We start from the raw sequence: 14178 nt of genomic DNA, 5'->3' as shown, positions 1-14178 counted from the left end.
AAGGAAGCTAGTTAAATTTAGAGAGAGGCTTAGATGACGTCATTGCTTCTTTTATAGCACTTGTGGGCCTTGGTCTCAAACTCACTCTGTATTTAAGGAGAATCCGCTTTCTTTAAATTTAGACTAGTGAGCAAATCTTTATTTATAGTTTCATACTAAAGGACAATCTGCTTTACATACGAGAAGGCATATATTCTACATACATACAACTAAAAACAATGAAATTACAAATATTAACACAGCCCCCATGGCAACACAGCTAATCAAATTTTCTCGAATCTGCCTCTGAATTATTTTAATTGTGTATGCCCTTAAACATATAAGCAGCTTCACTGACTGTTGATTTAACCCATAGACTGTATATAAAGATGGACGCGTCTCCACCTACTCCCACTGTACAAAGATGAAGCCAAACTCTCCCGGATATGGCCACTGCCATCTTGCGCTCGTAACGTCATTTGGAGACAGAGTCTGCGCAGTGGTGATCGGCGAGTCAATCATGACGTTTCACCCCCTTTATATTAATTAAAACCAAACGTATCAGAAAAATGAACAAACATCAGGGTGTAAGGACTACTTAAAATGACAGAAACCATCTTTGGGAAATTTGACGTGTACTTTGATTTTTTTAGTTTGGCCCATGTCCCATCCGCTAACATGGAGGGGGCATATACTATGACATATATTATGACATATACTGCAGCCAGCCACCAGGGGGCGATCGAGACGTTTTGTCTTCACTTTTGGGGAGCTGTTAGGTCGTCCATCTTCATATATATAGTCTATGATTTAACCCCTGAAACAATCAGACGGCCTGTCCCAAATTGCCAACAAGCAACTTAGAGGAAGCCAGAGCAAAATGTTGGAAGTGGTATGATGTAATCAAACTGTGTAATCCTAGATAAAAAAAATCTGCAGCATTTTGAAATGGTTGCGATTGGCCTCCAGTCTACTTTTGGTAGAACCATGAGGAGGGCCTTGTAGTATTCGATTCGCCTTTTTCATGCCTCCCACTGTGACAAGAGGCATCTTATTTGGTTTATTTGATTTGGTTTTCAAAGGTTGTATTGCAAACATTGCTCTGGAATGTAAGCCAATATTGGAAGGGCAGAGTCACGGGGGGACTGGAGCTTGTCACAGCCTATTCCAATCAAACATTTTATATATGATATATTAGGTAAAAGTTAACAATGAGTTCATTATTATGGTGAGTATGGCCTTTATAGGCATTCCTACCTGGTAGGGGATTGTGGTGTTTTGTAGGTCCACACTTGCGATGAGCCAGCTGTCAGAGGCTTTGTTGGCAGTCCAGAGTCGGTAGTCAAAGTTATCACCGTCTGGTCTGAGGTGGAGCTGCAGGGAACCCCGTCCAGTGATCTGATACACCAACCTCACACAGCACCAGTCCTGCTGGTCCAGAACTGGACTGACAAGAACCGCCTGCTCCTGCTCATGTAAGAAGGCTGAGTCCACTGTTATCAAATGCCCTAAGACAACAAAATGAAGATACATCATCGTCAGTACAGTACATATGAATATCACACAGTTTTAATCCAAAGATAACTAAAGGTGATCTTAGTTATAGTCATATATTTTATATTCAGCTATTGTTTTTGGTGATCAGGACATGAATGTACCATTATCTATAATGGGCGTCTTTACTTCATGGCCTATTAAAATCTGTTTGATCAGACAGGAGTGTCCCAGGAGAGAACATGTGAAACTGTTAAATGGCATAGGAAGTAGTTATACATGTCAAATTGCCATTATGAGCACCAATTTGTGTTCTCCAGATAAAATAATTAAATTGAGATCATGAAGAAAAGTTCTATTTATAATAATATTTATTATAAAATTTACAGGTATACACATTTTTTCTATAGATACATAAAGCTTAAAAAGAGGGGGCTAAGCCTCCTTTAGACCCCTCGTGGCGCAGGGCCCGGTCTGAAGACATGGAGGGAGCTAAAGGCAATGCTGTCGCAGCCAGGATGCTTAATAAGTTCTTAGTTATTAATTCCCATGGTAAATGTGTAAAGACTGCTCCAGGTGAGGCTTGGACTTACAATCTCTGCATTGCTCCACACTGTACTGTCATTTAAGTACAGAGCGCTGACTGGGTGGAGGGAATAAAAAGGGGTCAACAACAATAAAATGAAGGACGCAGAAAGGTGCAGAGATGAAAAGTAGAAAGGTAAAGTGTCAATACTGTGCATTAGAGCATTAGAGATGCACATAGAGCTTTGGATATGTGTAATACTTGCTGGCCATATTATGAATTAAAGAGAGACAATGATGTATTTTCTGAAGCAAATTAGTAATGACTGAAACCCTTCCCTTTATGTCACAGCTGAGAGTCTTTTACCCATTCATCCAGGTCTGAGAGCAGAGAGCAATTTAATGGATATAAACTGTGTTTATGGAGCGCTGGTTTAAGTGCCCTCAGTTCTAAATCAGGTCGGGGGGGCAGAGGGATTTACGGTTGTATCTGCAGGTTCCCTTATTTGGTCAAATCAGTCCAAACAGTGAGCCATGGAGGAGCAGGTAGGACGGGGCAGACACAGTCCACAATGCATCAGCGTATGCAGAAAAGACAATGTAAGGTTGCAGTTGCATTGATCAAGAGACTGATGTGACCGGATCTCTAGTTCAGTCATACACTGGTAATCAGCCATTTTATTCACTGAATGAATTAATCGCTGAACTGAGCCTGAGAATCTCGAAGGATCTTAAAGAGACAGATAACCATTCTGCAAACCATGCCACTGTGTTGTATACATTGTGTAGACTTTTGAAAACTTGCATGAGTTATGTAATCCATCACGGTACTCATTGAGTCAAATTTTGCCCGTGTTAAATTAATGTTAATTCAGTGCATTAATTTAACACGGGCAATTCAGTGTTAAATTCAGTGCAGACCTTTAACTTCTCAACAAACCTTATAAAAAGACCCCAGCCAACAATGTGTGATGCGTGTTCCTCAATATTTTCTAGACTTCCCTACCCTGTCTGTGGCTCTCAGCTCCAAGCCCATTGGTCCCTACTGAAAATGTCATTCTCATAAATGTATAGAAAAAAGGCTCACTAATTTCCTAAAACAGCTGCTTGCTGTAGGTTTTAATCAGACGTTACTCAAACAGGAAGAAATGCTGCATTTGTTGGGGACTACTTTCAGCAGCGGATGAATCCACATTTGGTGTTCTAGTAAGTATTTGGGGCAACGGGACAGTGTATGTGGGATTGAGTCAAAATAAACTGCGGTGTGTGTGTTCATGGTAATGAAGGAACATGTTACCAAGTGCAACAGTGTGGCTCATTGTGTCACAGTCTGTCTCTCTGTCCCTCCTTTCCAGCCACAGTCCTAATTCCCCAGGCCCCTTCATTACCATTTTCCATCCATCCACCCTCAGACTTTCCCCAGAGTTGCCTGTCCGCCTATCTGCCTACAAGTACATGCCCCCCTGGCTGTCTGCCAGCTTACTTGCCTACCTATACCTACCTGTAAGCCTTCTATTTTCAATAAATTGCTGAAATTAGCCAACGCCTTTCCTGACCTCAAGCCCCCTGGTTGCCCTTTTGAGTAGCTCCGCCAATCTCAGGCCATCCACCCTGAGGACCTGGCTCCGTTCTTCAGCTCCCAGGCAACTTGCCCCAGCCTCTCAGTTTATATACCAGCCCAGTTCCATCAATTCTCTGCCAGCCGTCAAAGTTGCCGTGTTCCTAATGCCATTGCTTTCAAGTCAGATCCGGAAGGCCTGCTTACCTGCTTGCTTACCTGCCTTTCCAAACCTCCCTGTAAGCATTCTATTTTCAACAAATACCTGAAAATTTGCCTGTCCGCCTCACCTGTCTGCATTTGGGTCCTATTTCTTTCTCTATGGCACAGAGGAAGAAGATGTATCAGGCTTTGAATACACACACAACACTGGTTAGTAGGAACACAGAGCTGCCGCCCCACACTTAACTCATAGCTTACATTTTAGTGCCTGTGATCATCATCAATGATGTATAAACACAAAGTGTGTGTGCAACTTTGGTACGTTTTACAGTTTAAAAATAAACTACTCTCTGGTGGACTATTTATGTAATAGTGACACAATGTAGCTGACATATACACAGATACCAATAGGGCCTATATCTGTAAAAAAATAAAATTGGCTGATAATATCAGCAACATCAACATATCAAGCTCCACTCACTGGGCATTGTGTACCTCAGTTCCAATGTCAGTATCACTGACTGCAAGAATGCAAAAAGGTTTGCTCTTGCAAATGAAACTCTCAGCTGCAGGAGTTGAGGAGAGGAGACGAGAGGAGAGGAGTGTTTATGGAGTACTCTAAGTGCCGCTAATATTAGCAGAACTTTTCACCTTAAGTCGTCAACATATTTGAAGTCATAAACTGGCCGGGAAAAGCTGTAAACAGTCCAGAGAGCGAGAGATAAGGAGGTTTTTGTCATGGTGGTCTGTGGGCCAGCAGTGAGGCCCTAACAGCTCTCCACCTCTACTATATTCGTCCCTGTCTTTCTGTTTATCCTATTCCAGCACAGCTTGAAGTCTTTGTCTCTGATGTCTCTGTTTAGTGAATATAATCACCTACGACATCCATCCTGGCTTTAACCACAAACTCTGCCTTGGGTTCTGTTTTTTGGGTGCAGCTTTCTCAGCTCAAGCCCACATTGTCATGGCAACCAAACAGAAAACACCACCGTGGTCCCGTCTTCTTTTTTATAAGCCTATTTATTGCCACAGTGGGTGTAGTCTATCACCATCTCCAAGGCCGGGACTGGTGGCTAGAGCTCATTCCATCTCAGTCTGGGTAGCGGTTTAGTGCACACCACGCTGAGGCTTCTGTTTGGGGTAGAGCTCTGATTCCACTGTCACGGGGAACACGCTGCGTATTAGCTACAGTGAGCACACACTGAGAACTAAAGGCTTGGCTGGGAGAGAGACGGCACACACAATTTAGAAGTACCGCCACTTATCTTAACAGTGGGAACGTAAACTGTGCTGACAGGTTATCATAAACAGAGGGAGCCCTGTGATTTGATGCACACAATGGAGCAACCAGTGGAAAACAAAAAGAAGGGGAGTTGACTGGAATGTCTGACTTGGCACCTCTACAATGTAGGAGATATAAAATTCAGCACATCTCACAACTCATCTTTTAAAACGCTGTGTAATTATATACGTTAGAAAGTTTCGAGCCAGGTCAACTTAAATTGCCTAGGTATCACATTTCAGAAGAAGAAGAAAATTATAAGTCATTATGACAAACTATTAAGGCCACTGGTGTGAAAAGAAAAGATTTTTGTTTTCAGAAAAAGTCATAATATTATAAGATAAAGTTAAAAAGTTGTAATTTTATCACAAGAATAAAGTTACAATATTACAGTATATGAATAAAGTTGAGGTTTTCAAAGTAAAACAGTAATATTTCTATTGCAAAAAAAAATGCCGTAAGGATTCCAATATGGAATGAGCTATAGTTGTGGTGTGTTTCAAGAGAATCCGAACATGAGCACATTTCGAACAGCCTACCCAGACTGGATTCTTTCCCAGCACCCAAATTCACCAACAAATGTGCCTCTCCCTCTGGTTTCACCTTGTGTACACAGTTTTCCAGAATTTGTATTACGTCACTTTTGTCTCTTAACCCAAAAAATGACAACAAAAAAAAATAGGGCAGAGCCCACATGATCCCTGCTTGGCAGGAATATTTTTGGTTTGCCATTCCAGCGTGTTTGACCTATTTAAAGAGTCTCAGTGCCACCACACTGCACCTTACTAACAACAGATTTTTATTGAAGGCTACGCTTGCAGTGTTAAATGTAACTGCGCTACTATTATGAAAAGGTTTAAAAGCTTTTGTGTGCAAAAAGATGAAGCTGGTATTCATATAATGGCATATAAAGTCTCAAATAATTAAGACAAATAACTTTGTTTTACTTTGTAACACAAATATTGATTTAATTTACTAATTAATGCCAATGTCTTCTACTTTAACGTTCTTTTGCTCAGAGTTAAGAGCAAAAGCAATAAAACTGAACACTTCCTGCTCATGTTTCAAACTAAAAGCTAGGTAAGGTACATTATGCCCTTTGAGAAGACATTTACTGTGAACAATCTGTGCAGGAAGCATTGAGGTATATCGATGGCGACTTATCGTTGATTAAAGACCAGCAAAATAAAAGCGATTGGTGAGAATTATTTGTAGCAAATAAAACAGTAATTGTGTTCAAAAGAGAAAGTGAGAGCAGCAGAGAGGTGAGTATGACGTGACTCTGTTGTGGTACTGATGGAACTAGTGCTGTGGAAATGGACTGTATCCTGAAGGTTGAGTTAGCATCAAATAGCATCAAACAGCAGGAGCAGATCAGAAAATATGTCTATATGTCTAAAACAGAAAATAAATAAAGGCCTGCCTCCAATATAAAATAAAATATAAATATATCATCTAAAACATGAGCCTGGTTCAAATAATCTCAGCTGGCCCCATGCACTACTTGAAAGTGTATAGTAGCTGTTTTGTATCATAAATACAGAGCTGCTTTTAAATAACTGAAAGTATTAAAAAGCAGTTTTGGTTAATTAACAGCAATTTCAATACCAATAACAATACACTGATTTCTTCAGAAGTGCTTGTTTTTCTGTGCCTGTTAAACCCCCCCCCCACACACACACACACACACACACACACCAATCCAATGACATCATGATAACCACACCGCTACAGCAACTTTCCCTTTCTAATGAATGAAAGTTAGGATAAACATCCAGTGAGTTTCCATTTACTTAATATCTCACACTACATTGTTCAAATGCACCTCCATACGACAACTGCACATACTGAGGTGAAGCATATAAAAAGTATTTCAATCGCAATATTCTAACGGCAAGGAATGCATTTTGCTGGGATCGCTTAACTCCAAAAATAAGCAGCCAAAGTGACAACAGGCAGGATAGCACAAGACACAGCGAGGCAGCAGAGGAACTCAGGTTAGAGGTTGTGGTCAACGTCCCTCTCTAGTCCAGCCTTTGTGAGAGTAGTAGTTTCTTTCAACACTTATAATTAGTGGTTTTGCAGATGTTTTGAATGGTGAGGAACAGCTATACACCCTATAAAAAATGCTATTGGTAATGCTGGCTTTGCATGAGTCACAGTTCAAAAAAGTCCTGATTTATCTTATACTGGCCCATCATGCAGGCTCTCAGTTCACACTCTGTCTGAAACAAGCCATTTGAGCTCCTGTCTCTTTAAAGGCCCCCCTCCCTAAAAGCCCACTTTTTTCTGATTGGCTGGCCAAGCTCCGGAAGACAAACATTACTAAGCAATGTTGACATAAACATAAACATCTGGAGCAGAGATACCATATAAGTACATCCGTGCCTATCTGACATCAGATAGACACGGCGGTTGAAAAAGCTGAAACAGAGCAGTCTTTAGACTGAGCTTTTGGCTCACAGAGATTACTTTTACATACGTTTACCTCATTATTTGGCAACTTTGGCCAACGTTTAGTATGAATATCCAACATTGTAACATTATATATGACAGAAAATAAGGAAAAGCATAATAGGTCCTCTTTAAGCCCAGATCAAAACATCTTCTGTTGATCTTCTATAAAGTATGATATGGTTTGTAAAAAGACATGGACATTCAGCAAGAAAGGTGTCAGTGTTACACTTCCAGAGGATATCATTATCTCTGATGTCCATCCAGAATAAACCTCCATACATCCACTTAGAAATCAGAGCAAAAAAGACACTGAAGAACTTGCCTGAGAATCATCATGTTTTCTTCAGTATCAAAGTAATCCAGTGATAGTACATCCATGGGTACGCTGTAAACGGGTGATGCTAATAACTAATTCCTCTACTTTTGGAGACATAAATGTAAACAAATATAGGCTAGAAAATGAGGAGTACCGGTGGTTGCCTGTAGCTGACATTACAACAGACCATCTGACGAGCTTTTTAGTGGATCTGGCTCTCCTGATGGCTTTCATTTTTTCTGTCATCATGTTGGTTTTCAAATAGGCCAATATATTGGCATATTTCCATCTATCAGATCAGCAACAACATGTTTCACTTCCTCCATTTTCACACAAAAGTCAAACATTGAACTGATGAAAAAAACAAACATGAAGTAGGAAGATATGCAGGACATATGGTGGCACACAGTAGAATTTGACCATTGCAATGGCAGCATCCAGTGGGAGACATGACGTGATGTTTGAGGTCAACAACAATTAATGTACCTCTGGCACTGTGTCTACACAACAGAAATCTCAAAGAGCTGTTTTATGGCAGGAAAAACCCTGGTCATGTTTTTATTACGCATCTCAGTGAGTCTTACATGACTCAAACACACTCACACACACACACACACACACACACACATCTCTCTCTAGCCTCAAAACTGAATGTCTCTTTATTAATTAAAAGAAACTGATGGCTCAAGGTGCCAAGTTACTTTTCACTGCTTAACCAATAGTATCCCAGCTCCACTGTAAACCTGGTGTTTCTGGATTAAAACATTTATGTGGTTATCTAGCTCAGGAGGTTAGAAAATAATAAACTGCTCCACCACATCTTGCCTGGACATTATTCTAATCTTTGCTTTTTTCTTGTGATGTACAGCATAGTTTTGCTCTTTTTAAAGGTATTATGTGGAGTTTAAGACCACTAGTAGAGATATGGAGCAATGTCCACCTTCCAGTCAGTCAGGGGGGGGGGGGGGGGGTTAAAGAGACCAAACGGTTCAAACGGCTCAAACGGTTTCAGACATAGGGTGAACTGAGGGGCTGAATGAGATAAATCAGGACTTTTTATAGGTCCCCTTTAATGTATAATTCTATGTATTTCTACATGTCTACATGACTTATGAGTGGTTACACAAGCTTCCAAATGGTTGGATTTCATCATGGTACATTCGAATAGTAGTACGAGTAACACTGCAGTATTCCAAGTATGTTTACAATAGCTATTGATAACACTACCTTCTTCATTCATGCTCCAGCTGCCATACTCTGGATCTGATGTGTAGCCACAGGTACCCAGCTCAAAGTTGCAGGACCCGGGTAACAGCTGCTGTTGCGCCCTGAGGATTCCGCAGAGTAGCAGCACTGCAAGAAAAGAGGAGACAAGCATCCATGCTGCAGAGCTGATCAAGGCGCGACTTATCTGTGCTTTCAAACATAAGTTTTTAACATAAACACAACCAAAGTTAAAAGAACTCCTTCGTTGCACATGCAGAAAACTTGTCCCAAAGTGAGACGACTTGGATTTACCCTGGAGAGTGAGGCAGACGGTGCTCATCGTATCCGCCGCTGCAGTGAGTTTGGGAGCTCCCTCTCAAGTCTACCGATCGTCAATTCCCCCAAAAGAGATACAGCGCCAACAGCTCGTTGAAACCCTCGCCGGCGGTTCTCTCACATGTTGCAGCAATGCCAGCGGGAGAGATGGAGTGTTTATCCGGGCGGATGAATGGATGTCCCGGGGGCGGGAAGGAGGAGCAGCGGCCCAGGTCGCAGCGCCTCTCCAACTACAATGCTGCTCAGCTCTGTCACACGTATGAGCCAGGGCCGCGCCCAGACTGGTTCAGGGTCCGCTGGTGGTATTCCCCCTCAACCACCCCGCAATCATTAACATACACTATATTGCCAAAAGTATTCACTCACCCATCCAAATAATTGAAATCAGGCGTTCCAATCACTTCCATGGCCACAGGTGTATAAAATCATGCACCAAGGCATGCAGACTGTTTCTACAAACATTTGTGAAAGAATGGGTCGCTCTCAGGAGCTCAGTGAATTCCAGCGTGGTACTGTGATAGGATGCCACCTGTGCAACAAGTCCAGTCGTGAAATTTCCTCGCTAAATATTCCACAGTCAACTGTCAGTGGTATTATAACAAAGTGGAAGCGATTGGGAATGACAGCAACTCAGCCACAAAGTGGTAGGCCACGTAAAATGACGGAGCGGGGTCAGCGGATGCTGAGGCACATAGTGCGCAGAGGTCGCCAACTTTCTGCAGAGTCAATCGCTACAGACCTCCAAACTTCATGTGGCCTTCAGATTAGCTCAAGAACAGTGCGTAGAGAGCTTCATGGAATGGGTTTCCGTGGACAAGCAGCAGCATCCAAGCCATACATCACCAAGTGCAATGCAAAGCGTCGGATGCAGTGGTGTAAAGCACGCCGCCACTCGACTCTAGAGCAGTGGAGACGCGTTCTCTGGAGTGACGAATCACACTTCACCATCTGGCGATCTGATGGACGAGTCTGGGTTTGGCAGTTGCCAGGAGAACGATACTTGTCTGACTGCATTGTGCCAAGTGTTAAGTTTGGTGGAGGGGGGATTATGGTGTGGGGTTGTTTTTCAGGAGCTGGGCTTGGCCCCTTAGTTCCAGTGAAAGGAACTCTACCAAGATATTTTGGACAATTCCATGCTCCCAACTTTGTGGGAACAGTTTGGGGATGGCCCCTTCCTGTTCCAACATGACTGTGCACCAGTGCACAAAGCAAGGTCCATAAAGACATGGATGAGAGAGTTTGGTGTGGATGAACTTGACTGGCCTGCACAGAGTCCTGACCTCAACCCGATAGAACACCTTTGGGATGAATTAGAGCGGAGACTGAGAGCCAGGCCTTCTCGTCCAACATCAGTGTGTGACATCACAAATGCGCTTCTGGAAGAATGGTCAAAAATTCCCATAAACACACTCCTAAACCTTGTGGAAAGCCTTCCCAGAAGAGTTGAAGCTGTAATAGCTGCAAAGGGTGGACCGACGTCATATTAAACCCTATGAATTAAGAATGTGATGTCATTTAAGTTCATATGCGAGTCAAGGCAGCTGAGCCAATACTTTTGGCAATATAGTGTATGTATGGGCTCAAAGAGAGAAGCTGTAGTTCGTTTATAGCCTAACGTTAGCTTTTTACTTCTGGCGATTCCATTTAAGCTTTAAAAATCTTCAAAAGTACCTACAAAAATACATCACCCCCGGTGAATCAAAAGTTAACACAGAGAATGGGCCTTTCTCAAACCGGACCCTTCCCACAGTAAGTCAGCATCGGTGAAGACTCGCTGTTGGAGGGTTTTGTAACCCACTTCCACTCCACAGTAGTTGGTTTGGGATGGCACTTATCTGGCAGACCCTCAACGTGGACACACAAACGAAGTGGAAGTGGGTAGTGAGAGGGTGTAGGTTGTAGTTTGAGAAAGGCCCTACATATTAAATGCATATTGATTTGGTTATACTCACAGGAAGTATACAGCATGTTACCTGTCCCTTATAAATAAAAATTGCAATGACATCCTGACAATGACAATACATAACAATTAAGAACAACTCTGACTAAATAAAATCAAGCATTGTCACTGTATCAATTTAGAGAATTTCCAAAAAGTCCCACATTTGGACCTTGAAATGACTTCCTTCCTGAAACTCGAGATGCTGGAAAAACCCATCGCTCCATAATTTCTCACAGTGAATGATACATGACAATTGAGAACTACTCTGATTATGTGCATAGACAAAATGTTACTGTGTCAATTTGGAGAAATTCCAGAGTAAAACTCTCGTTTTACAACATTTCGGTTACTATTATATCTTTATTGGGGAAGGTTTAGGGGTTCTAAAAACACAAGGGGGAATATATTCTTAATCTAAGTAATACATTCATATTGCGCAGTGATAACCCTGTATGCACACACATAATTCAGCATTCTTCTTGTGTCATATTGGAGACATTTTTCGTCAGTACTTTACACTAGATTGTTACATGTCATGCTTTTGTGTATGTTCTTCTTTGTTTCCTCGCTGTTGTCTTCTCTTTATTATCTTCTCAAACAAAGGTTCACTTCCATGACCGGTCCATGCATCAGATCCAACTGTAGCTAGCCCTCCCTGTCAGCTAGCTCTGGGCCATGTCAATGCTTTTACCAAAAAGGTCAAAATACAGGTCCACTCCAACTTTAGGAGCAACCGTATGACCATGGAGATTAGAGTGAAGGTGTCCCCATATTAGGACATTTTTTCTCAAAAATTCTCAAAACCAAAAAGTTGTGATGGCAGCTAATGAGCTATTAGGTAGGCTTAATTTTTGTTAGTTTGTAACTAATACAGAATGCCTTAATGCATTATATTCCATTACATATTAAGTGCGCCTGAATTTTGTGTTTTTCCTTTACATAAATGAAGACATTTCCACCATAAATGGATTCAGAAAAGGCACAAATTAGTGCATACAAATTTACCAAAATGCAAGAAATTAAGTGTTTGACACTCAAAAATTCCTGGGGGAAAAGCCTGAGACCCCCACTTAATGTGTTTCCCCCCCAATGTCGAAATGAAACCTATGCTCTTGCAATACAGACATAAAAATGTGATAGGAAATATTACTTCTACACTACTATAGTGCTTAATAAAAAGGAAGGTTAAATATAATCTCCAATTGGTGAGCATGTGCCACCACAACCACAAACACTACAAAACATCAGCAGCCTCAAAGCATGATGCAAATATATCACGGAATGAACTGTGTTCATGTGGATTCAGCCATCACTACATCCTTATACTGTATACTCCTCTATTTCCTGCTTCAAAATGAGAGTGATTTTTCCTGGGATGAAGCATCTAATGTGAAATATATGTGGACCCTGCAGGATATACCCAGAGCTCAGAACTCCACAGTTGCCTTGCGTGGGAACATATTACACATCTGGATATGGTTATATTGAAAAACATCACATCCCAATACATAATACTACAAGTCTGCTTCTGCTTACAGAGCAAAGTGTTGCTTTTTTTTTTCTCTGCAACGACAATGATGTAACAGATAACGTGAAATGAATCTCAATCAGCACTGCTCCTACGTCCTTGACGTCCTCCTTGATCCATATTCTTCATATATGTTAATAATCTATCTATAATTAATTATCCTGACTGTCCATGCTGTAATTTCACTTTGTCTGTCTATTCTGTTCACACGACATCTATTTCCTGTCTGTCCGTCCTGGGAGAGGGATCCCTCCTCCTTTGAAGTTCCTGAGGGTTTAATCTATTGGACACTATTACTGCAACTCCGGTTTCACAGATGAAGATGGGGCACGCATGAGTTATATAGTGAGGGTGATGTGGAAGAAAGCCCTCAACCTGTCTTGAGTGACATGACACACCTGGAGCCAGTCTACGCATACAGATCCCACTCAAGGTACCAGCAAGGAAGACTACAAGGCTACACTTCTGAAGAGGTCCTGCCTCCTACTGCCTATGCCTGTCGTCAAGAGCAGTCTTTAACCTGTCAAGGTTTAGGTGGCCTCTGAGCATCTTAAAGGTAATGACATTTATACTCTCAGCTTGAGAGTTTGTATTTGAGTTGAGGCAATTCTGATTGTGTTTGTTAATTATTTTCCAGACCCCATACATCTTCAGATTTGGCCTGACTTGACACATCTTCAAAATAAAGTTGTGCTTCTGGTCTGGTTTTAAGGTTGGTCTTTTTCCCACATTACCATCGAGGCTGAAGCTTTTACTGTTGCTTATATAGTAAGTAATCTGCGGAAAATGAAAGGATTTTTCAAGCCTGTCAGATACCTATGTACATTGAAACAGTTTTCACTGGGTGTAATCATTCCTCCTGTTAATACTGACTTTAAAACGGGGGGGGGGGGGGGGGGGGGGGTGCAAAAGGCACCAAACAGCATCCATAAGATGTAGCATCAAAAAAATGGATCCCAAAATTTAACAAATTTAAATAGACAGATTTCACAAGTCTGTTGACACTGTCCTTCCAAAACATAATTTCATTTCAAAACATGTTTTCTGATCTGATAACCCCATCGGCAGGAGGACAATTTTTGTCAGTACTGCTATGGCCATCATAAAAATTATGCTTTGACATGTGGATTAATTTGTCTACATGTCAAAGTTTGCTGTGTGTCAGACAAGACTTCAAGAATTGAATGCTGGAAGTGCAATCCACACTCATCAAAGCAATACACAGGCAATATATGAACCTTTAACATGTGACTCAATTTTATCTTTGCTTTTCTAGCTTTGTTAGGGCTCTTAGTGTGAAGTCACTACCTCTCCATACAGGCTTTTGTACAATTGACACTTTTTTTATTCTGTTCTGCTAACACTGTCATCACTTCTACTTGATGTAAAACCA

At 41.5% G+C, this 14178-nt stretch overlaps 1 protein-coding gene across 1 annotated transcript in view; it reads right to left on the bottom strand.

Moving 5' to 3' along the window:
* Positions 1-9319, bottom strand: part of mamdc2a (MAM domain containing 2a) — a 32183-nt gene extending 22864 nt beyond the window's left edge. The window contains exons 1-3 of the mRNA XM_070904869.1: positions 9292-9319; positions 9001-9126; positions 1237-1487 (exon numbers count right to left, since the gene is read on the bottom strand). Coding sequence (XP_070760970.1) covers positions 1237-1487; positions 9001-9126; positions 9292-9319 — 405 coding nt within the window. The remainder of the gene's footprint in view (positions 1-1236; positions 1488-9000; positions 9127-9291) is intronic.
* Between the last annotated feature and the right edge of the window lie 4859 nt (positions 9320-14178).

This window comes from Enoplosus armatus, chromosome 4 (assembly GCF_043641665.1).
Source record: "Enoplosus armatus isolate fEnoArm2 chromosome 4, fEnoArm2.hap1, whole genome shotgun sequence".
In the NCBI taxonomy this organism is placed as follows: Eukaryota; Metazoa; Chordata; class Actinopteri; order Centrarchiformes; family Enoplosidae; genus Enoplosus; species Enoplosus armatus.
This window is presented reverse-complemented; position numbering and strand designations above follow the sequence as displayed.